General features: G+C 50.5%; 1 protein-coding gene across 1 annotated transcript in view; it reads left to right on the top strand.

Moving 5' to 3' along the window:
• The first annotated feature begins 7,295 nt into the window (after positions 1-7,295).
• CABLES1 (Cdk5 and Abl enzyme substrate 1) overlaps positions 7,296-24,956 on the top strand; it is a 110,784-nt gene continuing 93,123 nt past the window's right edge. The window contains exon 1 of the mRNA XM_028098323.2: positions 7,296-8,224. Coding sequence (XP_027954124.1) covers positions 7,371-8,224 — 854 coding nt within the window. The 5' untranslated portion in view covers positions 7,296-7,370. The remainder of the gene's footprint in view (positions 8,225-24,956) is intronic.

Below are 24,956 nucleotides of genomic sequence, written 5' to 3'. Positions count from 1 at the left end.
GCTGCATGGTTAGCCTCTACGATTTACATGAAAAGTGCTTTCTTCTTTGTTCATGAGCCGGCTCTGCATGCAGACCAGTATAATTTTTAAAAAATGGGTTAACCTCAAAGAAAACAAAACTAACAGTTTGCTATGATTTAAGTATAAAGGTAATACAACAAAGAAAATTCATTGATTTTTCTTGAAAATACTAATACCATAAAAATTCCTCAGTGGGATGATGGATGGCATTATGGGCATGAACAATGCCCGTCTGGAAGACTGAGGACATCTCATGGAAGCATCTGCAATGTATTTTCCTAACACAGTCTGACTCCAGGTTTCTACCATGTCCTCTGCCCACTTGCTAAACAGTGTGCTTCTCTGGGGTTCCTTGTATAATGACAACAGCCACCACTCATGATCATCCACTATGTGCTGGACACTTGGGAGATGTTTTACACACACCCTGGTTCTAATCTGCACAATAACCATGCAAGGTAGATAGGACTTGCTTCAGCCTTGAGATGGAGAAGCTGAGGCCCAGGGGTCACGGGGTTAGTGAGAGAGTTGGGATCTACAAACTCAAGCCTGTGTCCTTTGGCTGTGCCCTTCTCATGGTGGGCTTGTGGGATAGGCCACTTCACCCTAGATGTCTATGCCTTCTCCCTCACAGTTGGCTGGGCTGCATCCAACGGAGATTTCCAATGGATCAGAGGAATTTGAAGAGTAAAAGGATTTGCACTGTTGTCTTTGGATATCTACTCTAAAAACACCGTAGAGATGAGGAACGGTTTTACTAAAACACGTCTTCCCAGATTAATGAGGTATCTAAATCCATTCTTGACTTAAACTATTGTCCTTAATAAATTAGTAACACAGGCTTACGTGACTGTTCATACACTCCACGGACGTGCCCCCATCACCTGGGTCTCTCAGCTTCTCCTACAAGTTTTAAGAGCCTGGAGGCCCCACGTCCTCCTAGGCAGGGACTGTCGTAAAATATCATTCTTTCTCTTTCCTCCACAGAGTGTGAGGGGTCTGGAGGCAAAGTGTTCCTATGTGGGCCTAGGTGTTGGGCTGCGGGTACCAAGCACTGAGGGAAGGGCAGGACCTCAGACAGGACGAGGAGACTTGGAGGATCGCACTATGGCAACCGAGGAGCAGGAATGCATCTCCCCCGTGTGTCTCCTGTGTAGGAAAAGGGGGGTGTCTTAGGTGAGTGGTGCTAAGGGCAAAGGCTGAAATAACCTCTGCTCTTGGAGGTATGCTGGGGTTTAGTCGAATGCTGTGCATACAGCTCTTTCTTTTAAATACTTGATGTAGGGCGCCTGGGTGGCTCAGTTGGTTAAGTGACTGCCTTTGGCTCAGGTCATGATCCTGGAGTCCCGGGATCGAGTCCCGCATCGGGCTCCCTGCTCAGTAGGGAGTCTGCTTCTCCCTCTGACCCTCCCCCCTCTCATGCTGTCTCTCTCTATCTCATTCTCTCTGTCAAATAAATAAAATCTTAAAAAAAATAAATACTTGATGTATTTTGGGTGACAATATGGATGTGGCTTCCTCTGCCATTCGCTTGCGGGCTCCAGGACAAGATCACATCCTGTTCTCCTTGGTACTCACAGAACCTAACCCAGAACCTAGCACTGGAGTGGCGTTTAGGAAATACTGGGATGAGGACTATGAGTAAGTCACATTTTGTTAGCTGCTGTACGTGGCTCTATGGTCTGTTAGCTGCTGTACGTGGCTCTATGGTCTGTTAGCTGCTGTACGTGGCTCTATGGTCTGTTAGCTGCTGTACGTGGCTCTATGGTCCTCACTGACTTCAGTTCTGCATTCAATATCCCTGAGCTTCTAGTTAAGTCTCACTTAGGTGTTGCATCTGGTCTCAGATGGCCTAGAGAAATTAAAGAAGGAAATTCAAGTATCTGCGCCGAATTGTAAAGGGAAACAATGACACCCCTCATGTCCTTGCCCTTCTCCCTGGCCGAGAGAAATGATCAGAAGTCCCCACGGGGGGGGGGGGCGCCTGGGTGGCTCAGATGGTTGAGCATCTGCCTTCGGCTTGGGTCATGGTCCCAGAGTCCTGGGATCGAGTCCCGCATCGGGCTCCCTGCTCCTTGGGAGCCTGCTTCTCCCTCTGCCTCTCTCTCTCTGTGTGTGTGTGTGTCTCTCTCATGAATAAATAAATAAACTCTTTAAAAAAAAAAAAAGAAGTCCCCACGGGGAAGGTGAATTGCAGGGAGAAGAGCTCGGGTGTTGAGGACCATGTCTTGGGCATTCTCCGTTTCAAGTCTTGGCGATCTAACTTTCATTTGATGAAGGCAAGCAGCAGGTCTCTCACAGGTACTCTGCCTGTACTTTAGACCTACTGGCCTGGTTTGAGTGCTGGCCGTGCTTTTATGGAACATGCAGTAAAATAATGTGATCTGAACCAGAGCCGGCATCTGAAGTTTCTCGTGGTCCCATCTCCCTCTTGGCAGGACTAGTGCAAACTACAAAAACCTGGAACCAAAAATATCCTGGGGCCTTTGTTGTGTGCACTTTCTACATTTTGCATTTTTCTAATAACAGCTGCCTACTTGAGATACTCTGCTAGTTAGATAATTTATAATATCACTAATCCTCACAACTCTGCAAAGTAAGATATTACGAAACCTACCAAGCCAACCAAGGCAAAAAGCTTGTCATTTTCCCAAGCTCAAGCCCTCAAAGATTACAAGTGTGTAAGCTCTTAAGCAGGCAGCAGAACCACAGCGTCTGATGGCTTTTGTTATGAGTGTAATCCACTGTCATCTCTAAGCTAATTTTCAGACAAGAAGTTCTGCAGAATTACGTTTTTTAAAGGGTCAGTGATTACCTATAGGTTCTTTTTCTTTCTTTAACTGACTCCTGTACGTGTCAATCAGAACTGTTGATGCATGAAAAAAAGATTTTTAGAATGGGGCGCCTGGGGGCCTCAGTCCTTAGACATCTGCCTTTGGCTCAGGTCGTGATCCCAAGGTCGTGGAATCGAGCCCTGTGTCCAGCTCCCTGCTCCGCGGGAAGCCTGCTTCTCCCTCTCCCACTTCCCCTGCTTGTGTTCTGGCTCTCTATCTCTCTGTCAAATAAATAAATAAAATCTAAAAAAAAAAGTTTTTAGAATGGGTACTGGCAAGGGGCAGTATTAAAGTAAACGGGGCGGGGAGACCCCCCCCCCAAAACACAAAAACCTCTGCAGGCCAAGAATTACATTTCAAATTCTTTCTAGGCCTGCAATCCATGAGGAATGTGTATGCAGAACATCCTCTTCCTGAAGTGTCCCCCCCTTCGCTCTTAAGCACCCAGGTCAGTAGAAATTCTGGCTCTTGGCTGAGGCCTCCCCCACAGACCTCACCTCAAATATAAAGGTCCTTTTGATAACATTCACAGTTCCAGTCTGATTGCTCATTTGATCAGTTGATCAGAGTCTGCCTCACATTTTGATTTATTTATTTATTTTTAAATGTTTTATTTATTTATTCATGAGAGTCAGAGAGAGAGACAGAGAGAGGCAGAAGCAGGCTCCCCACTGAGCAGGGAGCCCGATGCGGGGCTTGATCCCAGGACCCTGGGATCATGACCTGAGCCGAAGGCAGACGCTTAACCATCTGAGCCACCCAGGCGCCCCTCACATTTTGATTTAAATGTGTCCTGAGCTTTGGCTTTGCTTCCCACTATTTTCACTATAGAGGGCACAAGGGCAAAGTGCCACACTTTTTTTTTTCTTTTTGTAGCAAGGTGGTGCTATGTACATAGAAGTTCCTCAGTAATATTTAATTAGTGATTTCATAGGTGAAAAATAAGTGAATTTGGAATAATTCAGGGAGTATGTAGATTGGGCTGATATAAATAACAACTGACATTTTTAAAGGTACTTTAAGGTTTATAAAATGCTTCTCAAACAGTCTCATTTGTACCTCAGAATAACCTGCGGAGGAAATTGGCTTGGAGAGGTGAAGAGACTTGCTCTTGAAACTCTTCCTTCCAAGTTTGTACTATTTCCATGATGAGTTGACTCTTCAATACAAATGTAAGATTAAATCTGGAGATGGACCGCCGCATAAAACGTCCTCACCAGCAGAGGGCGCAGGACCACGTATGGGTCTTAGACTATGAAAGGTTTGTGTACTGGCCCAGTTAACGAGCTAGATGTCATTGGGCAAATAATTTTTCTGAGCCTTGTCTGTAAAATATCGATAATAACACACCACCGTCCCTCCTTGCAGAGTGCAAAGGATTGGAAATAGAAATATTCTGTGGCCGACACACAGTAGGTGAACAATAAACCATATCTCTCATGATCCCTATAAGAGAATCAATCGATCACAGGAACAGTGTGGAGGTTAAATAAGATACTGATTCTTGGTTGATGCTTTAATAAATATTTGAAATTAGTCTGCATGTTTGCCACCCAAAACAGACAAAGAGTTATATCAGATGGACAAAGAAATGAAGATTGATGAAAAAATAGACATTGCAGGCAAGAGTATAAAGGAACAAACTGCAACAACCTTTTTGGATGGGAAACCTTAAAAACATGATACTGCATTTGCCCCAGCATCTGTCTAACTCAGAAGATACTGGACGGTAGCAAGATTTAGAAGAACAAAGGAAGTCATCACCACTCTCTTTATAACAGCAAAAGTGGAAACAACCTAAATGTTCAATATAGGGTATAGGTTTAATAATTATAATCTCTCCATTGACTTGAACACTATGCAGCCATTAAAATGATCCTATAAAAGAATATTCTGATTGAAAAGATGATCGCAACACAACAAACAAAAATCACAAGACACGAATGGCATACTTTCACTTGTTTAAAAATACAGGACAGGGCGCCTGGGTGGCTCAGTTATTAAGCGTCTGCCTTCGGCTCAGGTCATGATCCCAGGGTCCTGGGATCGAGCCCCGCATCGGGCTCCCTGCTCAGGAGGAAGCCTGCTTCTCCCTCTCCCATTCCCCCCGCTTGTGTTCCCTCTCTCGCTGTGTCTCTCTCTGTCAAATAAATAAATAATCTTTAAAAAATAAAATAAAATAAAATAAAAATACAGGACAGAAATAAAAAGTTTAACAGTTATCTGCATAGCAGATGAGATTGTTAGTGATGCTTTTTTATTAAAACTTCTTTTGGGCGCCAGGGTGGCTCAGTCGGTTAAGCGACTGTCTTCAGCTCAGGTCATGATCCTGGGGTCCCTGGATCGAGTCCTGCATCGGGCTCCCTGCTTGGCAGGGAGTCTGCTTCTCCCTCTGACCCCCCCCCATGTGCTCTCTCTCTCTCTCTCTCTCTCTCTCTCAAATAAATAAAATCTTTAAAAAAAAAACTTCTCTTTACTTACCTTATTCTCTAAATGTTGTGCAATCACCATTAGTCATTTTAGTAATAAAAAATAGTTACCATGAACAGAGTTGGTATCTTTCATTTAACACTGCCTGCAGGCACAACCAGGCCAGTGGTCATGCAAATTAAGTTAATTGTAATAAAGCCGCTTGGAAGTTTCAAGGTAGTTAGTTAAACAAAATAATTAAACTCCTAATGAAATTTCACAGAGCTGGTCACCAAGCTTTGATTTAGCTGCTGTAAGGCTGCTATAAATAGATCCCATTCTCTGCTTTTTCAAAAGGCCTAAAAATGGCATAAAATATGAACAGTTGTTCATGCAAAGGGCCATGTGTCATGTTTGTCCTAAGCAAATGTAACCTGAAACGCACCCATATCTCACACTCCAGGTTGGCTGCACATCTCTGGTGTATTTGCTCCACATTACTCAATTTACTTTCCTGAACTTGAAGAGGAGTGGAATTTCAATGTAGAGTTACCCATTAGTTCCAGGGCTAAATTTAAACCTTTAATTAAGTTAATCCCTTGATCTTAAGCACATTGCTTCTCCTTCAGAAAAGTGTAGAGAGGTGTCTTAGACGTCGCAGCGCTTAATAAAGTGTGACAATCGTTCCTTACTACATTTGGTAAGTCACCCAAACCACACAGGGAAACCAGTACACATTTTTTCAGGTGGCTCCTGGGGCCCCCTGGCCTCTCACCCCCCTCAGCCAACACAGGCATTTGTTGGGGCTAGGGCCCCGAGGTACAGCGTTCCCTGACTCCTCCCAGGTCCAGAGTTGCTGCTCTGGAACAGTCATCGAATCCTTGGGCAGGTACCCATCTTAAGAGAAGACATGGTAGGTGCCAAACGGATGTTTATGAAACAAATGACAGAAAGTAACCATCCATATTGTTCCCAGTTTATATGGGATAAAAGATCATAATCCACGAAATGTGCAGGGTGACAAGGGGAAAAGGGTGTGAGGCCATCACAGCTTTATTTCGGTCTTCACAGAGTAAAAATTGACGTTGGCCTTTGCTAAGAGAGAGATGAAAAGTGACAGCGCCATCAAATGGGGATGTGTAAATTAGTCGGCCCAAACAGAAGATGTTCAAATGAGCCTGGGCTCTTATGCACCGAGGGTGTACATTTATCTCAGGGTCTGCACCCTCGGCCTGCGAATGAATGAGACACAAACTTAGTGGTTAAGGGGCAGCTTTAAGGTGGGACTATCCACATAAGGGGTTGTGGACCTGCCCGTGTAACTATAAATAAGGACCTATTTCTCAGGGCCCAACGGCCGCGCGGGGTCCAGTTAACAAGCTCCTGGGCCAAATCTCAGCGTCCCTCCGAGTAACTATCCTGCAGACCCACAACTCTCCCGGGACCACATCCTCAAACCGCGACTCCGGGGTTCAGCTCGCACCCCCAATTCCCAGTGCGGGCGCGGCGGCGAAACGTGCTCGCCTCCCCGAGCTGGCTCCCGCGCGCCCTGGGAGCCACAAACTCCCCGCAGGAAGCTCGGGCTACCTGGACCGCCGGCAGATCCCCCGCCCAGCCACCCGCTCGGCTTTCCCTTCCTCCTCCTCTTCCTCCTCCTCGGGCCGCTCGCCTCCCGCCGCCTGCCTCCGCGGCCGCCGCCTGCGGCTTTGTTTTCCTCCCAGGTTTCATTCCCCACACGTGATACTGTGTTATTGCAAAGAGCGCTTCGGAGCGCGAGCGCAGGGCGCGCGCACCTATAAATACGGACTACCGAGCCGGGCGGCAGGAGATCGCAGGGGCGGGGAGGGCCCGGGACCAAGCGATCGGCGGCCGGCCGGCCGGCCAGCGAGCCAGCTAGCCGCGCGCGTGGGCCGGGGCGGCGGCGTCCCCAGCCGCAGCACCCAGGGGCGAGCATGGCCCGCCCGCGGGGGGGCCGGGCCGCCGCGCACGCCGCCTGCGCCCCGCGCCCTGCCCAGCCCGGGTCACCGGCGCTCGCGCTCGCCGCTTAGCACTCGGGCGCCGCTCGCTTCTCCGGGCATCGCGGAAATATCGCCGCAGACGGACACAATGGCGGCGACTGCCGCCACCACGGCCGCCACCGCCGGCACGGCAGCCTGCAGCAGCAGCAGCCGCGCCGGCACCGACGCCGCGGGCACCCGCGGATCGCAGCCGCCGCCGCAGCAGCCCCAGCCCACGGCCGCCGTGCCGGCCCGGCCGCCGCTGCCCGAGCCCCCCCGGAAGCCGCGCATGGACCCACGGCGCCGCCAGGCTGCTCTCTCCTTCCTCACCAACATCTCGCTGGACGGACGGCCGCCTCTGCAGGACGAGGAGTGGGGCGGCGGCGAGGAGAGCGGCGCGGCCAAGCCGGGAGCCGGCAGCGCCTGCGGCGCGAGGACTCGGCTCAGCCTGCTCGCCGCCGCCGAGCGGGGCGGCTGCAACGCGCTCGCCGCGGCGGGCACGGCGGCGGCGGTAGCAGCTGGATGGGGCCCCTGCCTCCCGCAGCCCTCGCCGCTGCCACTCCTGGCCCCCGGCAGCCACGCTGCGGGGCTCGGGCCCGGGGCGACCCGGGGCTTCGTGAGCCCCCTGGGCGCGGGCCGGGCGTCGGGGGAGCAGTTACAGCCGCCCCGGCCGGCGCCTCTCGCCTCCTGCGCTCCGCCGCAGCTGCCCGACCGGCCCGGGAACGCCGGGCGGGAGGAGTTGGAGGAGGACGATGCCTTTTCCAGCGTGCAGGTGCCGGCGGCCGCCTTTCTGGGCTCCGGGACCCCCGGGAGTGGGAGCGGCAGTCGGGGTCGCCTCAACTCGTTCACTCAGGGAATCCTGCCCATCGCCTTCTCCAGGCAGACTTCGCAGAACTACTGCTCCCTGGAGCAGCCAGGCCAGGGGGCCAGCACCAGCGCCTTGGAACAGTTGCAGAGGTCCCGGTGAGTATGCAGGACGCGACGAGCGCCTAACCCGCACGTCCCTCCCGGCCGGCTCTTGGCCGCGGGACACGGTCGCTCCCTCCTTCCGGCGCCTTGCCGGATCCCTGGGCTTCTGGCCCAAATCCCAAAGCACGAGGGCACGCGAAAGAGGGAGAGTCCCCAGGGAGTGTGTGTTCTCAGGTGCGCGCGTGAGCCTGGCACTCGCAGAGCAGAAGCATCACGCTCATGCTGAGAGTCGGGAGTTGCGGGAGCCCATTAAACAGCTGCACCCAAACCTCCCATTGCAAGGAGGACATCACGAACTTCTAGAAACCCCGTCCAGACCCAGAGGCGCGCTCTCCCCACGCCAGGCAAGACTTGGCGGGGCGCAAAGTCCAGCAGTGGGTCCGGCTGGTGGCTGAGTGGCGCGTGTGAGCCTGAGCTGCTTGAAGACGCGCGGTGAATCCCTCCTGAGAGGAGTTATTGCCTGCACTCAAAGTAGTCCCGTGTCCCAGGAAAACTTGGCGTTTTCCTAAGAAATGGAAAATCCTTACATTTCCTTGCACCGGGTCTTTGGAGTTTGGGGACAGGGAGGAAATAGGGCTTGAGGATTTTTTTCTCCAAGATGAATTTGCTAGAGTTAGTTACAAGCTTGAATTGGCCAGCTTAAGTAATCTGCAGGTTTTAGGCATCTTAGCAAAAATCTGAAATGTTGGAAATTTGCTTACTGTGAAGGAAAAAGCTGGAGTTTGTCAACATATGTTCAGAGGACAGTTGGGAATTAGGACTGTGTCAGCAGTGGGAACAGAGTTTGGAGAAGAACCTGCCTGGGGAGCAGTGGAGAAATGGAGGCCTGTTTCCTGGGAGGGAGTATCCTCCCTTGTTAGCTAATGAGGTCCCCTATGAAGTTATAGCAGGGGCTCCACCTTGGCTCAGTTATTTTAACCTCGGGGGGCCCCGATTTCCCCTTTTGAAATGGAAACATTTTGCAGGCCTCAAGATGAGAGAGAACATTTTCTGTTCCAGTCGCTCTCCTGTACCGCTCTTTTGAAAGCTCAGGCGTTTTTTTCTGGCCTAAGTAAGAAGGTGGGCTATTGGAAAAATTCACTTCCTCCCCCAACAGGCAGACGGGGAAAAACAAGCAAGGCTCATCCAGAAATTTGCTCCTTCTTCCCCAAAGGATGAAATCATGACCCTGCCTAGGTGTGTAGCCTCACGGTGTGATTGCGCATGGGCTGCAGGGAGGGGTGTGGAACAGGGAGGCAGCCTCGTGATTGCATGGATGAATTAGCGATGCTGGGCACAGGTGACTGCCTGGCCCTGGCATTTCCTGTCCAAGCACGCATCTCCCCATCAGCGGGCAAGTGCACAGGAGGGGAATCCCTTCCTTTCTGGGCGATTGGTGCATACTCAGCAGTTTCTGGGCAGCTCGCTGTTACCGCTTGACATCACACACTGGCTCATAACGACTCTATAGTTTGAGCGTTAGCCTAGCCAGGCCAGAGGGTCATGACAGGAATTGTAATACACGCACATGTTATTCTAAGCCAGTGTGCAAGGCTGGCCTGTGTCTCACGGTAGACAGATGTGTTCCTGTGCTAAAAGCAGCTGGGGATCAGATTACCCCACACTTTTTCTCCAAGAATCTCATTGCAGGGGATATGGAAAATCTTCCATGTTACTATCTCTTTCTTTCTTTTCTTTTAAGATTTTATTTTATTTTAAGATTTTATTTATTTGACAGAGAGAGTACAAGCAGGGGGAGTGGCAGACAGAGGGAGAGGGAGAAGCAGGCTCCCCACTGAGCAGGGAGCCCGACGCGGGGCTCGATCCCAGAACCCTGGGATCATGACCCGAGCCAAAGGCAGACACTTAACCAACTGAGCCACCCAGGTGCCCCTAAGATTTTATTTTTAAGTCCTCTCTACACCCAACATGGTGCTGGAACTTAGAATCCTGAGATCAGGAGTCGCATGGTCCATCAACTGAGCCAGCCAGGCGCCCCTGTGTTAGTATTTCTGATCCAAAGAATAGCCACAATTTAATTTCCAGTCCCGTAAATATGAACCCCTTGGATGTTTTATGGATCCCCCACCCCCCAGCACGCATGTTGGGATGAGTCAGTCAAGAGAAAATGCTTCCTGACAGTCACATTTGCCTTAACTACTTAGTGATCATCCATATCTGGCAACTTGATGGCGCTTTTTTATAGCTGTCAACAGAAACAGCATGAAATTTAATGTACAGAGAGGAGGTAAATGGGTAAAAAGGGATTTAAGAAAGGCCTTGAAGAGTCTAGCTTGGCCACAGCTGTTGGAGTGGTCATGAACATGAAATATTCTAGGATGCTTTGTTTCTGACACCACACTGCTTTGATTGAGTGTGCTGCTTTTATGACCACTAACGAGTACTTTTACCTGCATAAACTGTGTGATGTAGAGTAGAAACTCATTTGAATAGGGCCCAGGGGCAATTTATGAGAACACCATTGGCTTTCCCTGGTGTGCCTCCCTTTAAGATACCCCGCTAGCCAGAGTGGTTCCATATGCTACTTCACGGGTGTTCTCTTGGGATGTCCTTTTTAAATCAAATTATACCTTCCTTGGATGTATCTCTTACTATTTAAGGAAGTCCATAGAACCTCGCTGCTCAAAAGTGTGGGCTCTGGGAACTTGAGCTTCACCAGAGTTCTTAGAAATGAACACTCTCTGGTCCTATTCCAGATTGTGTGCAAATCTGCATTTTAACAAGATCCCCAGGTGATTCATAGACAAATGAAAGTTTGGAAGGCATTGCCATAGTTAACCTGAAATCTGCCTTTATAATGAACTTGAGATATCCTATATTGGGTTTGTTATGAATATATAAAAATCAGAATTTCTGTCTGAAACCATGAAACGCTTTCTTGTGTGTTATTTCTGTCTGGACACTTGTAAAACCAATTGCAATCATTGCTCGGACTCCAGACTTTGAAATACAACAGAGGAAAATTTCTGTGCCCAGGCACCATTTCTGTGCCCAGGGCTGGACATTTGACCTATATTTCGTTGAATCTGTACAGCCACCCTGTGTGTAGGTAGGTGGTTTCACAGACCAGTGTTGGCCCAGATGGGAACCCAGATCTTTGACATCCCCCAAGGCTGCCATCTTTTCTTCCCTCACTCAGCTATATGCTTATGCCTTGCATGGGGTAGGCCCTAGAACAATTTTGGAGCTGTGGACTGGAAATGTTTGTCTGGGATGCAGCAGGCCAGTCATACTGGTGTGATTCTCTACTCTTGAGTCATCTCTCCTCCCCCCCATTTAACCTTTGGGCCCCCGGCTGCTTCTGCTCACGTCTCCATCGGAGCCTCTGGGGAACCCAGTCCTGTGGGCCTGGGCATCTTCCCAGCCTGCTGGACAGGGCTCCTGCCCTGGGAAGCCATCATGCTGGGGTTTGCTCTCTGGCTAGGTGTCAGAGGTGGGAAGCCAAGAAGATGCCTTCTAGCTTGACACCTTGCTGTGTGTCGTGCTTGGGCGGGGCCAGCTGTGTGCTGAAGGTGTTAATAGGTGAAAGGGAGTGTAAATTTATAAGGTGTGTTTTAAGTCTTCCTTTCACTTTAAAAATTTCATCTCCGGCAGCAGGGGCAGCTGCCCTGGGCCACTCCACTTCCTTGAGCTTCTGAATCGCAGGCAGCCGCCCAGAAGCACAGAGTCCAGCCCGGGTGAACCAGTGTGAGCCATCAGGCCTGACTGAGGACCCTGCACGGTGACCAGGGAATTAATTAAAAAACAAAACAAAACAACACGAGGGCTTTGCTTCTTAGAGCACCTGCGTTAGCATTGTGCCTTATGGATGGAGAGTTAGTTCGTACATGGAAAGAGGGCCTGTGGGTGCAAAAGAACTCCCAAGTCTTGGGTTCAAATCCTGAAGCCACTGCAGGACCCTGGGCAAGTCAATCAGCCTTTCTGGGTCTGATTCCTCTAGGAAGCCGGGGCCTGTGTCAAGTGTGAATTGGGCTTATGTAATTGAGGGCTGAGGGCTGCCTCTGCGTAGGCATGTTCCAAATGCTTTAATATCCGGGCTTCGCAAATGTAAATATCTTTAGAATCCCCTAGGACCTTGAAAGAATGGGAAAATTCTGATAATGCAGGTCTGGGAGAGCCTCGAATCTGCATTTCTAACAGCTACAGTGGGATGCAAATGGACAGCCTTTTGAGAAGGAAGGCTCTACTGGCTACTGTGACTGTTCTGAGAAGCCTGGTCGGAGTTGCTAAGTAATGTGCTCAAGGTCACTCAGTCCATTGGGGCAGAGCTCGGGCTGCTGTAGAGCTTCTAACCACCCCTCCCTCTGCCTTGGCCCTACTGGGGTGAATGTCCAGGTGCTGTATCCGTAGTCCCTGCCTTCAGTGAAAAGAAAAAAGGGGAAGTTATGTGGGCTGACCAGGAGATTGACAGCCAGAGTAAGAGAAGGGAGATGGACGTTTTTCCTCAACTTTGTTACCTCCTCGCTTTGTGACCTCAGGCAAGTCACCACCCTATGTTCCTGTTGTAAGCCACCTGACCCGTCTGGATTTTAGAAATCCGGACAGGACTTTGATCTCCTCCAGCAATAAGCAAACCCAGGTTATTGTTAAGCCATCTTTCCAGCAACATGAATGACAGAGGGCAAAGCTGCCGTCCCAAGCAGCTGGGACCAGGGCCCTGGTCAGGACGCTTGCCCAAGACTCGGCAGAGGCCGTGCCCTGCCAGAGACTGAGGTCAGTGGCCCGGGGTTCACCCGCTGCCCTCCCCTTTGCACTCACAAAGCCTGTAATGTTGTGGGCGAACTCAGAAGGGGATATAAATTGGAAGGCTGCTCACTGCTGGCAAGTGCCCAGAAAGGGCAGCAAAATGCTGACCTTTTGCCCTGTGGACAGGGGGTGGGGGAGCCGCAGCATGGCTATGTACCCTGTCCCCACGGCTGGCCTGGGGGGCTCTGCTTGCATGGACTTGTTCCCATGGGAAGGAGAGCTGTTGGGGGAGAGAGGGGTCTGGGGCAGGTGGCCTTTAAAGCACACTGGGAAGGAAAGGTAGGTGAGGCCCGGTGAGGTGACATGGTGTGAATCAGGGATGCCAGTCAGCACTTGGCAGCTCTGGATTCTGGGCCAGCCCCTGCCAGGCCTGGTAACCCTGGACAGGTCGCTTTCCACCTTTGGCCTCAGTTTCCTTAGGGACTTAAAGGGCTGGGATAGATGAGTTGCCACTCTTCCTGGCCTGGGGCTCTGAGCGGCTCAGTCCTGGGCCTGCTGCTGAGGACGGGGCGTGTTTAGCTCAGAACATGTAGCTAACCTAGCCTTAGAATGGGATGTTGGAGTGATACTGAGTTGGTGCCACGTGGCTCCAGTTGGCGGGACATGTGCCGATGAATGAAGGAATGAGTGGGTTTCCCCTGGTGTAAGAGAGAACTTTCCAAACACCTTCAGCTGTGCTCCCTCTGGCAGTGAAGGTGTCATAACTGGACTGGCCGCTTTAGGAGGCCATCCAAGCTGGAAGCCACTGCCTCGGGAGTTGGTCAGTCCCCAACCAATGACACCCCATTGAGAAGGAGATCTGTGCTGACCTCCTGGCTTGCTCAGGGGCCTTCAGCTTTGCAAAGCACTTTGTAGACATTGATTCCAGCCCCCTAAAAAACGTGGAGGGGCAGGAATCCAAGGCCACAGAGTGGGCAAAGGGTGACTTTAGGTACTTTTTATCTGTCAGGTATGTAGTAGAGGAAATTCTAGTTTGGGTACTTACTGCCATGTGTCATTTATTCAACAAACATTGAATGTGATGACTCTCATTGGTGAGGTGCCAGTGGGCTAGTCATGGGAGATAGAGACATAAAAGGAGGTCTCTGTCTGTTGGGAGATCTAAATAACAAATGGACCAATGTTTCCAGTGATGAGTGCTTGGTTAGAGGTGAACGTGTTGTTTTGAGCCCCTCCCCTGTGGGACCGGACTCAGTGCCTTGACATGGTATTTTTATTTACCAAACATGTCCCAGGCATTATTCTAAGCACTTTATGAGGATTAAGCAAGTTCATATCTATAACCACCCCGAGACAGCACTACTGATGCATCACCCCCATTCTGAAGCAGAAAGTCCCTGGAGTCCGTGGGGGTGCTGTGTTCAAATGCAGGTAGTCTAGGGGCACCTGGGTGGCTCAGTCGGTCAAGCGTCTGCCTTCAGCTCAGGTCATGATCCCCGGGTCCTGAGATTGAGTCCCGCGTCGGGCTCCCTGCTCAGCTCTCTCTTGCATGTGCGTGCTCTCTCAAATAAATAAAATCTTTAAAAAAATTGTAAAAATGCAGGTTGTCTGGCTCCAGAGTCTGTGTCTTCCTGCGCTGTGGTTTGAGTCAGGCTCGTAAACGCTCCTTCAACTGGCTTCAGCTGAACCGGGCAGAGGGTGGCCTACATGACCATAAGGGCCTTATTTCAGTTTCTGCCTTTCTGGCATTCAGGGAGGGCCCAGAGGACAGTCGGGGGTGGGCGAGGATTCCCATGACTCCAGGAGCCGGGTCCTGCCCGGTGCCTGCCCTGCCTCCCGAACTCTTCTCAGCTAGATGGCCCGGCTTCCGTTGCTGAGTTTATGCATCCGCTGCTTTGCCAAATGCCTTGCGGCGGCTCACAACACACACGAGCACGAGCCTGGCCCTCCCAGCACCGACTGTGGCCCCCGTGGCCTTTGTGACGAGGCTCTCATCCGTGAAATGGGAACAATACTGCTCCTTCCTGGGTATGTTTCCGTTGTTTGGGCCCTCTGTGTCTTCTCCGTCTGTATCCCTTCCCCCCAACTCCGGGGTGGGCAGACTGCGGCCCACGGACTGTTGATAAATAACGTCTTCTGGAAACAGCGTTCATTTCTGTATTGCCTTTGGCTGCCTTGTGCGGCAAGAACAGCAGTGAGTAGTTGTCGCAGAGACTGCACGGTCCACAAAGCCTAAGCTAGTTATTCTCTGGCTCCTTACAGGAGACGTGTGCGACCCCCTGCCCCAGCCCAGTGCGCCGTACCCTGGAGGGGTGCCCTGGCCTTCATCCCTCCCTGGCCGCCCTCACCTCCTTGCCTCCTGGAGGCTCCTGGCCCCTGTTTGGGCCCACCCACTCCTTCTCCCCCCGGCTGGTAGAGAGAACTTTCCGAAACCCACATCTGACCCTGTCCGTTTTAAATTCCTTGTATTTCATGTGTGGCCACCTTCTGGCAACCACAGCAAACCGCTCCCCCCCCCCCAACAAACCGTCCTCGCCCCCCTCGCTGCCCGTCATGTCCATGCTGTGCTGGCTTTCCACAGGGCACCCCAGGCTTCTCCGTGGGAAGGGTCCCCACTCCCCTCCCACCAGATGCCCCTTCCTTCTGACCCGTCACCCCGCAGAGCCCTCCTGTTTGGCACTGAGCACCTTCTCCCAGCCTTAACTTCCTTTTTTTTTTTTTTTTAAAGATTTTATTTATTTGTTTGACAGAGAGAGACACAGCGAGAGAGGGAACACAAGCAGGGGGAGTGGGAGAGGGAGAAGCAGGCTTCCTGCAGAGCAGGGAGCCCGATGCGGGGCTCGATCCCAGGACGTTGGGACCATGACCTGAGCCGAAGGCAGCCACCTAACCAACTGAGCCACCCAGGCGCCCCATCCCAGCCTTAACTTTCTTCCTTCCCGGTGCATCATCTGTGCATACTGGCCCCGACCCCTCTCTGGTTCTTGGGCCCCTTGGGGGCTGGTTGGTGATGATCTGGGGCTGGTTCTCAGCAAAGTGGAGCAGCTCCCTCTGTAGAGCAGCCACAGAACCAAGCAAAACCCACATTCTCTGATGGTTAGTAGGGAAATTTGATCCCAAGACACTGCCAACTGCTTAAAAATCTGTGGGGCCCCTTGGTCCTCAAAGTCCCCCAATAATCCTGATACCCCCTTCCAGCCTTTTAGGTCTTTTATTTTCATGCAGCGGTCACCCCCAACCCTTTATTTGGTAAAACAGCCTCCCCGCCACCTCCTTCCTCAGTTGTGCAATAAGGAACCTCCCCTCCCCACTTGCATGTTTCTGCCCCCATCGTGAGGGTGAGGCAGGTGATGTAAGTTGTACCCCCATCTGGCCCACTTCACCCCTGTCTGCCTCTCCCCTTCCCCAGAGAGGGGAGGGAATGTGTATGGAGTTCTGAGTGCCTTTCAACAGCCTGTGTGCTTTATTTATTTATTTATTTTAAATATTTTACTTATTTATTTGATAGAGACACAGTGAGAATGGGAACACAAGCAGGGGGAGTGGGAGAGGGAGAAGCAGGCTTCCCGCGGAGCAGGGAGCCCGATGCGGGGCTCGATCCCAGGACTCCGGGATCATGACCTGAGCCGAAGGCAGAGGCTTAACGACTGAGCCACCCAGGAGCCCCTCCTGTGTGCTTTACGTGTATCATTTTTCATTTATGCAGCAATCCTGTGGAGCGGGGATGCCAGCCATCTTAGAGCTACAATTTGGAGGGGTAAAGGAAACTTGCCAAAGGCCCAGCTGGGATCTAGAGCTGGGATTTGAACTCTGGTTTCTCTGGCTTCTAAGCGGGTTTCTGCTAGACCCGGTGTGTGGTAGGTAGCTGGCTCCTACAGACGGGATTAGAGACAACCAATGGGGGAATCTGAGCTCGTTGATAGCCTGAAATCAATCCTGATGGGAATATTTACACCCCAGGAATCAGTCAACTTTACAAGTCAGCGATTCCTCTTTTTTTCCCCTCTAGAGAGCTGGTTTACCGACACATCATTTGGTTCCATTCTGCCCTTGGGGGGCTATGCACAATGTCACCATCAGGAGAAGAGTGTTGAAAACCAGAGCGTTTTTTATAAGAATCAGCTACTTCACGTAATGTGAATTTCCCCAAAGGTCACCACCACTTACTTTCCACCACAAAAAAAGATCGGACCCCCTCAAGTTTCAGCCTACGTGCAATTTAAGAACCAAGCTTTGCACAGACACTGTGGAGCTCAAGCAGACCGTTTAGTATTATGTGTAGGAATCACAAAAGTATTAGCCATTATTCTCTTTTACAGACTATGTGATGTTGTATTTTTATTTTTGTTTGGTTTTTAAAGGCCTCCAAGAACATATACTCAATCAGTTTCCTGGGCTTTTTTCCCCCCTTTTTGTTTGTGTTAGCATTTTGGATAATTGCACACTAGTTTATATTTAACAGGGTTATCGTTAATGCGGTTTGGAGTTTATTGCTGCACATTTAGTTACAAAGACTAAAAAGCTCGTAAAGCAGCACATGCAAACGCCAGAAGTTTAGGACTTGGAATAATGGGATAATATGTGTATGTGTGAGAGAGCCCGGTCCTGTGCTTGATTTAAAGGCCAGGGTGTACTTATACTTAAGCTCAACTCCATGATAGATGACGAAGCATTCAAGAAGAGATCAGTAAAATATTGAGAGTGCCAAAGATGCCTAGCACATGGATTTTTATTTTAAAGCACTTTACTCATTAACCCAATGATTTTATTTTATTTTACTTTTATTTTTTTATTTTTTTTAAAGATTTTTATTTATTTATTTGACAGAGAGAGAGAGTGAGAGCAGGAGCACAAGCAGGGGGAGTGGGAGAGGGAGAAGCAGGCTTCCCGCCGAGCAGGGAGCCCGATGTGGGGCTCCATCCCCGGACCCTGGGATCATGACCTGAGCTGAAGGCAGATGCTTAACGACTGAGCCACCCAGGCGCCCCCCCCCCCCAATGATTTTATAAAACCAACACTTACAACCCAATGTCTGCCTTGATTGTCTTAGGAAACGGGCTGGAGAATGTCAGGAACTAGAGGGCAGGCCATGTCTGTAGTTTTGCCTAAGGACAGGCATTGGCACACCAGGGGACAAATGGTTGATCCAGTGTTGAAAGGTGGTTCTCATTAGGTATTTAATGAGTTGAATAAAGGTTGTTTTGGAGGGGGAATAGCGAAGAAGGAAGATGACAGACGTCCATGGTCACGTGTGGGTAGTAATTGAGGGACTCGATTTAGCCATCGCAAAACAAAACATCTGATGATACAAGTTCTCTTTGCTTCTTTGGGGCTCTACAGTTTACAGAATGTTTTCGTATAGATTATTTCATCAAGTCATCTCAAAAAGGCAGTGTGCTAGCCATTTTATCGATTAGGAAGTCCAGACTATGAAGAACAAAGAGGTCCATGGTCATGAACTATGGGTGTGACAGAGCCGGAATTTTGTATCCAGTATGTTGAAGTACAAAGAAATATTGTGCCATAGTTTTGGCCGGCCAGTGCCTCTCAGCAGGCGGGATGCTGATTTTCATGTGATAAGCTCTGGGTCAGGCCCAAGAAGCCTGGTTGTGGAAAATTTCCCCAGTAACATCTTGCTCCAAAGTCAGTGTTTGGTGCTGGTTCCTGGGTCCCTGCCCCTGACTGCTCAGCCTCCTCCTCAGCTAATTGGGTGAACAGATTCAAGACTGGAAAGACCAGCTTTGGAGTTGGAAGGCTCTGCCACGTACTGCACTTTGGGGCACCTCAGTTAACCCCTCTGAACCTCAGCATCCTCATCTGTAGAATGGAGAAGAGAGTGCCTGCCTTTCTGGAGTATTGCAAGCCCTAAAATAAGAATGCAGCATGAAGCACCTTGCGGAGGTTTGGCCCTTGGTAGTTGATCGGTCAAATAATAGCTGTGAAGTCCGCTCCAAATTGCCCTGCGCCTTACGCCATCTGTTGAGAAACTTGACGGGGTCTGCTAAGATCATCTGGTGCGGGGTTGTTTGCCTTGGTTGGAGCTCATGCTATGGTACACTGAACAGATAATTTGCTGCATAGTTTTAATTTCATAAATAGTAGTAAAGTAAAATCAGAGTGGTGAAGGAAAACAATACCCCTTCCGTTAGGCCCTGTGTTTTGCCTCTATTTACACTGGAGTCTTGACGATTTCCGTTGCCAAAATAAAGGTCTCAGGGACGGGAAGCAAGGAAGGCTGAATTCACATGTTCAGCATTGTCCCATTGGAACTGCAAAGTGGTGAGGTTGAGGGCGACAGCTGGTCTGGCCCACACATAGGCATGTGGAAGATGCTGCCCGGGGCACACGTGGGACTGCTGCCCCCAAAGAAAATTCTAGAAGATGCACCTTTGCTCCCTCCCTTTGCAGAAGCCACAGCCCTCGTTCTGTGGTCTGTGTGTTGCCTGCCCAGCTGCCTTTTCTAAGCAGGATATCCCCAAGAAGGTGAGGGACCTTGGGGCACCCCTTGAGCCCATGTGGTCATGACCATGGAGTCCATTGTATGCTACTCTGGTGACTTGTCCTCCTCACTGTTCAGAGGTCCTTTTGCATGTGGCCCTCACCTCTTCTCTTCGAGCAGAGTTAGAGTCCAGGGCTCCCAGCATGGCTTGGTGTTGGGTTGGCGGCAACCCACACCCCTCTGTGTGCCGGGTTGTTCACACGCCTCAGTGTGCACAGTCAAGTGGCTTCACTGTTCACAGATCAGTGGGGCCAGCACCTGCCTTCCAGGAGAGAAGTAGAACCCAAGGCGGCTGGGCTCCTGGGTAGCAAGAGAGGTCAGGCTCGCTGTTGCTGCCGTGGGCGCGGGCAGCTCTCTCGCAGAGGGCCCTGGAGCTGGGCCTGCAAGCGCACGATGGCTCAGTACACTGGGTGCTGAATTGTGGACGTGAGTTTCGTTTCAGAGCATGGAGGGAAGGGGCAGTGTGAGCAGAGCTGGATTTCCAACAGCTGGAGGCAGGTCAGATGGAGGAGGATGACCCCAGGAGTGCCTGCCTTACGTTTTTCACCGTTTGGGCATCCTCATTATACATTCAGAAAGGATGAACTTGTGTGTGTCCAGAATCTTTCACTTTTAGGGAGTTCCTCTACTTTTACACATGCAGAATTTTAGGAAGAGTGTCCGGAGGTTCATGGAGGCTGGAAACTTTCTCCATGAGGTGAGGATATTGGTGATGAAGCTGGCTGAGGGGTCCCAGAGGAAGGTGGCGGCCTGAGCACAGAGGCAGCACCAGGGCCTCTGACCATCACAGACATGTGACACTAGCTTGTCATCGTGACATGGATTGAGGGCATGTCCCTCAGTGGCAGCACTACCTGTCATCTCTGAAGTCCCTTGGGTCACCCACCTCTGCAGCCCTTGAGGCGTGTACTGGGTCGAATCATGTCCCCCAACATTCAGGTCCACCTGGAGCCCCAGAATGTTGACGTTGTTTGGAAATAGGGTCTTTGCAGCTGTAATTAGTTAAGACCTACTGGAGGAGGGTAGGCCCCGAAGCCAGGGGCTGGTGTTTTCATAAGAAGGCCATGTGAACACACAAGAGACCGAGAGGAGAACACCAGGGAAGATGGAGACAGAGAATGAGCAATGCATCTATGAGCCAAAGAATTGCCAGCAAGAACCAGAAACTGGAAGAAGCAAGGAAGAAGCAGAAGGAACCAACCCTGCCGACACCCAGATTTTGGACATCTAGTGTCCTGAACTGAGAGAATAAATTTCTGTTTTTTTGAAGCCACCCAGTTTGTGTTAATGTATTTCCCTAGGGAAACACACGCATGGTGGTGTCTCAGTATTCGACTTGGATCCGGTTCTCCGCCCGTGTGGACCAGCCTTCCTCATCCTGGCCGGTGGGAAAGGACAGAAATCCCAATGCACAGCCTGAAAGTGTGTCTATAGGTGGCTGGGGTACTGTGGAATGTGGGGGGGGGGGACCTAAACTCTCTGGTGAACACTTCTGTTTTTGCTCAGTTCTTTGTCATAGCTGTAGACTAGTCATTCTCAGAATGTGGTCCCTGGAGCAGGAACATGAGCATCACCTAGGAACTCATTAGAAATGCAGTTTTCCAGGCCACACCCAGCCAGGCTGAATCCAGAATTCTGGAGGTGGGGACTAGCCATCTGTCCCTGAAGGCCCTTGAAGTTTATCTGGGGTCCATGCAAGTTTGGGAACAGCGTTGTCGCTGTGGACAAAGCCTGTTGTGTCTCAAGCTTTATTGCATCTTCTGGAAGATGTAAACAGTGTCTGGTGTTATATGACATATTTTTATTTTGCTTCAACACATTTATCGAGGGTGAATCAGTGGAAGTTCTCTCCGGATGTGGGGCTCTGCCGAGGGCCCAGGGCATTCAGGTTGGAGGCTCCACATGACTGCTTTAGGCTCATCTTCCTTTTCTGTGCCTCCCCCCCATCTCTCTGGTGAGTTTCCAGACTCTGGCTCTGAGGGGCCCTTTCAGTTAGTCTTCCCTGCCTCCTTTGGCATTTCACAGTTCCCTCTATTTGCAGATCTCAGCAGTTTGTTCGAGTATTCCAGCAGGTGTGTTGGAAGCATTCTGCCATGTGCCAAGGACTGGGGGTACCGTGGGGCGCCAGAGAGATGGGGGGCCCCTGCCCTCATAGCTAGGTTTTAGTCTCTGGCGTGGAGATGGGCAAAAAAAGAGCAACCATAAAAAACTACATCAAGCAAATTCTGAAGAGTGCTCTGGAGGGAGTCGTTGAGGTCTGTAAGCATCCCTTAAACATCATGGCTGGGAAAGGTTTTTCTAAATGAGAAAGCGATTAGCCACTTAAGATGGGACATGTGTTTCAGACATCAGGAACCATGTGTCCCGGGGCCCTGGGATGGAAACATGGTGGTTGATGTGTTTAAGGAAGAAAAAGAAGGCGGGGGTAGTTGGACCATGGTGAATGCAGGGCTGGAGGGAGCTCAGGCCCCAGAGTTGGGCAGGGGCTGTAATCCACCAAGCCTTGTAGAACGCAGTGGGCAGTGCCCACTGTCTTGCAGCTGCAGCTGGAAGCCGTGGGAGAGCCACACAGGGGAGCGGTGCTCTGGCTTCTCTTTGAAGGGCCCACTGACATCTGTGTGGCAAGTGGATCGAAGGAGGGCAGGCATGGATGTGGGGAGACATTTGTGAACCCCTTGCCTCCAGGCAAGTATCCTGCCAAGAGACATGGTGGCCTGGCCTCAGGGTGGAGATGGCGAGGGGGTGACGGACTCCAGATGGACTAGAACTGACAGAACTTATGGGGGACTTGGTGGTCCCTCTTGTCATGGAGCTTACCTCCAGTTGGCGAGAGACCTGGATAACCCCCCATCAAGTGTAAGACCGCTGCTGTGGTGCGTGTTGCAGTCTGGAGTTCCTTGATCCTGTTGCAGCCTGGCATAAGTGCCACAGTGGGTCGGACCCAGCTGTGGGGGGGAAGGCTGGCTCCTGGGGGTGCCCGCCGAACTAAGGTCTGAAGGGTGAGCAGTTAGCGGGGTGCGGAGCACTGAAGCAGACCACAGGACCAGCCCGGGAGTCCTGGAGGAAGCAGACGAAGGGTGGCGTCCGGGGCACGGAGAGTGAGGAGAGTGAGTGAACTCAGGGCCACGCTGGGGATGTTGACTGTCACCGGGAGAGTGCTCCAGAAGCCATCAGAGGGTTTCCATCTGGGGGGAATCATTTCCAAAATTCCGGTTTGGAAATAATGTGCCGCCGCAATGTGGAAGAAGAGGAGATGAGGGGAGCCGCAGGTGGGAGGCAGAGGTCTGCTGCTGGGGGCCGGGGAGGAAAGGAAGTGGCCGCCACTCACATGAGGGCGGTGGGGAGGCGTGGGCAGGGGTTCCACAGGGGTTGAGGACTTGGAGATGAATCGGCTGTGGAGGGTGAGCGAGCTGGGGGCATCCAGGGAAAAGCCCAGGTTTCTAGTGTGAGGACTGATGGGAGGGCAGTGCTGTCCCTGGGATAGGGAGGAGGGCAGGGGCACGATCCAATGTGTGAGGTTGAAAAAAATTGTAGGGATGCCTGGGCGGCTCAGTCAGTTGAGCATCTGCCTTTGGCTCAGATCATGATCCCAGGGTCCTGGGATCGAGCCTCCCGTGTCGGGCTCCCTGCTCAGCGGGGAGTCTGCTTCTCCCTCTGCCTCTACCCTTCCCCCTGCTCGTGCTCTCTCTCGCTGTCTCTCAATAAATAAATCTTTAAAAAAAGAAAAATTGTAGACCCGGAGGTGACTCTCTTTCTTCTCACTCTCTCCGCACCACCCCCCAGCTTATGCTTTTACAAAATTCCCCGATAGTTTGAGGTGGCCTATCTGTAGGGTCAGAAGGAACTTTTTGAGTGAAGATGCATACATTTTCCTTTTTCTTCCGACGTGGAGAAGGATATTTCTGCTTAGAGATGATCTCAAGTTTTATGCTCATTCCCAAGTTCTTTGGCCTAAAAATTCTAATAATTAACCTTTTAAGGTAAATGTTTTGCATATCAATTAAAAAAATACCCTAAGTCAGATTTTGTTCACTTAATTTCAGATAAAGACCTGTCATCTCTTTTTATTAAAGAAAAAAATATCCTTGAGTGAGATCCTAAGATTTTGCAAATAATTCCTAGTTCAGCTTGCGCATATTTGCAGCTCTTTACCAGGTGCTGAGGTCCCAGTGATCTGGAACATGGAGGGTGAAGCTACGTTCTCCAGGGGAAAAGGAGCCACCATTTGCCCATCTGCAAGATTGGTCGGCTGCACTAGCTAAACAGGGACTCAGGGTCGGGGTGACTTCGTACTTGCCCTGTGACTCAGAGTAAGGCCACGATGCCGTGTTAATATTTCAGCACAGTTGTATCTCTTTCTTGTTTTATTGGTGGTTTTTCATCATAACGACATGTTTACAGAACATTGACATTCTGAGCTCTGGAGGCATATGGAAATCGCTTCACATCCCAGATCTGCCATTTCCTGGGTGTGACCTTGGGCAGATTCTGTAATCCCCATGGAAGTCCACTCTCATCTATAAAGAGGATGGAAACAGCCCGTAATAATCAGACATCTCACGGTATGACTGCCAAGATTAAGTCCAGTGATTTCTGTAGAGCTCTTAGCACAGTGCCTGGCACATAGTTAGTTCTTGGTAAATATCTGATGCGATTATTACATCCCCTTATACTGTGCTGGTGCTCTGCATATCTTGGAGGGGCAGACCTCACCCTGTAAAGTAGGGAACTTACTTTTCCCGCCAAGTCACGTAGAGCTCAGCAGAGCAGGGATCCTGTCTCCCCAGTGAGACCGTACTTCTGCTACGGTGCTTTATTGCCTTTGATACGTGCATCGTTTTAACCCAACAAGTTTTGTGACCCTTCCTGAGCAAGATATGTTCTGAGAATCCGGGTGTTTCTTGACACTCGTACTGTTTGACACTTTTACTGTCTAAGAATATACCCTGATGTTGATGTCATTTACCGATTCAGCGCATGTTTGACTCTGGATGTGTCAGTGGGGAGCAGCTATGTGGAGATAGAGTAACTACAGCAGACTTTTCTGTTCGGCCCTGTTTGCTCCAAAGGCAAGTGAATAATTGAGGCCAGGCCGACTGGAAGAGATAGGAATGATATATTTCAATCTGGTTGCCCAATCTGGTTATACCCTCCCTGCAAGCTGCATTTCCCCGAGCTGGAAAGGATTTAGCCTGTAGAGCTTATTAAGAGGTGTGACATTCGTTATGTATGACTCTAGTTCTTTTGGAGCCAGGAAAATAAAAGTCAAGACTGGAATATAAGGAAATGGATAAGATACGTGCAGGCTGGTGAAATCTGGGCTAAAAAAAAAAATATTTACACGGGAGTTCAGCTTTGATTTTATATTGTCACAAATTGTTACCAGATGCCTGCATTTCAGACAGACTCCTGAGCTGATCCTAGAGTGTGAGTTGGAAAACAAATCACTTTGCCATTTGGAATGCTGATTGATATTTTAGAAGTTTCTTTTTTTGTCTTCAAAGGAAAAATAATGCATATTCCAGGCCTAGCAAACAGAAC

The sequence above is a fragment of the Eumetopias jubatus genome, unplaced genomic scaffold (assembly GCF_037043125.1).
Source record: "Eumetopias jubatus isolate StellerSeaLion01/CBP00866 unplaced genomic scaffold, mEumJub1_p1.0 scaffold_16, whole genome shotgun sequence".
NCBI classification, from domain to species: domain Eukaryota; kingdom Metazoa; phylum Chordata; class Mammalia; order Carnivora; family Otariidae; genus Eumetopias; species Eumetopias jubatus.
Note: the sequence above shows the minus strand (reverse complement) of the source record. Positions and strands in the feature narration are given on the sequence as shown.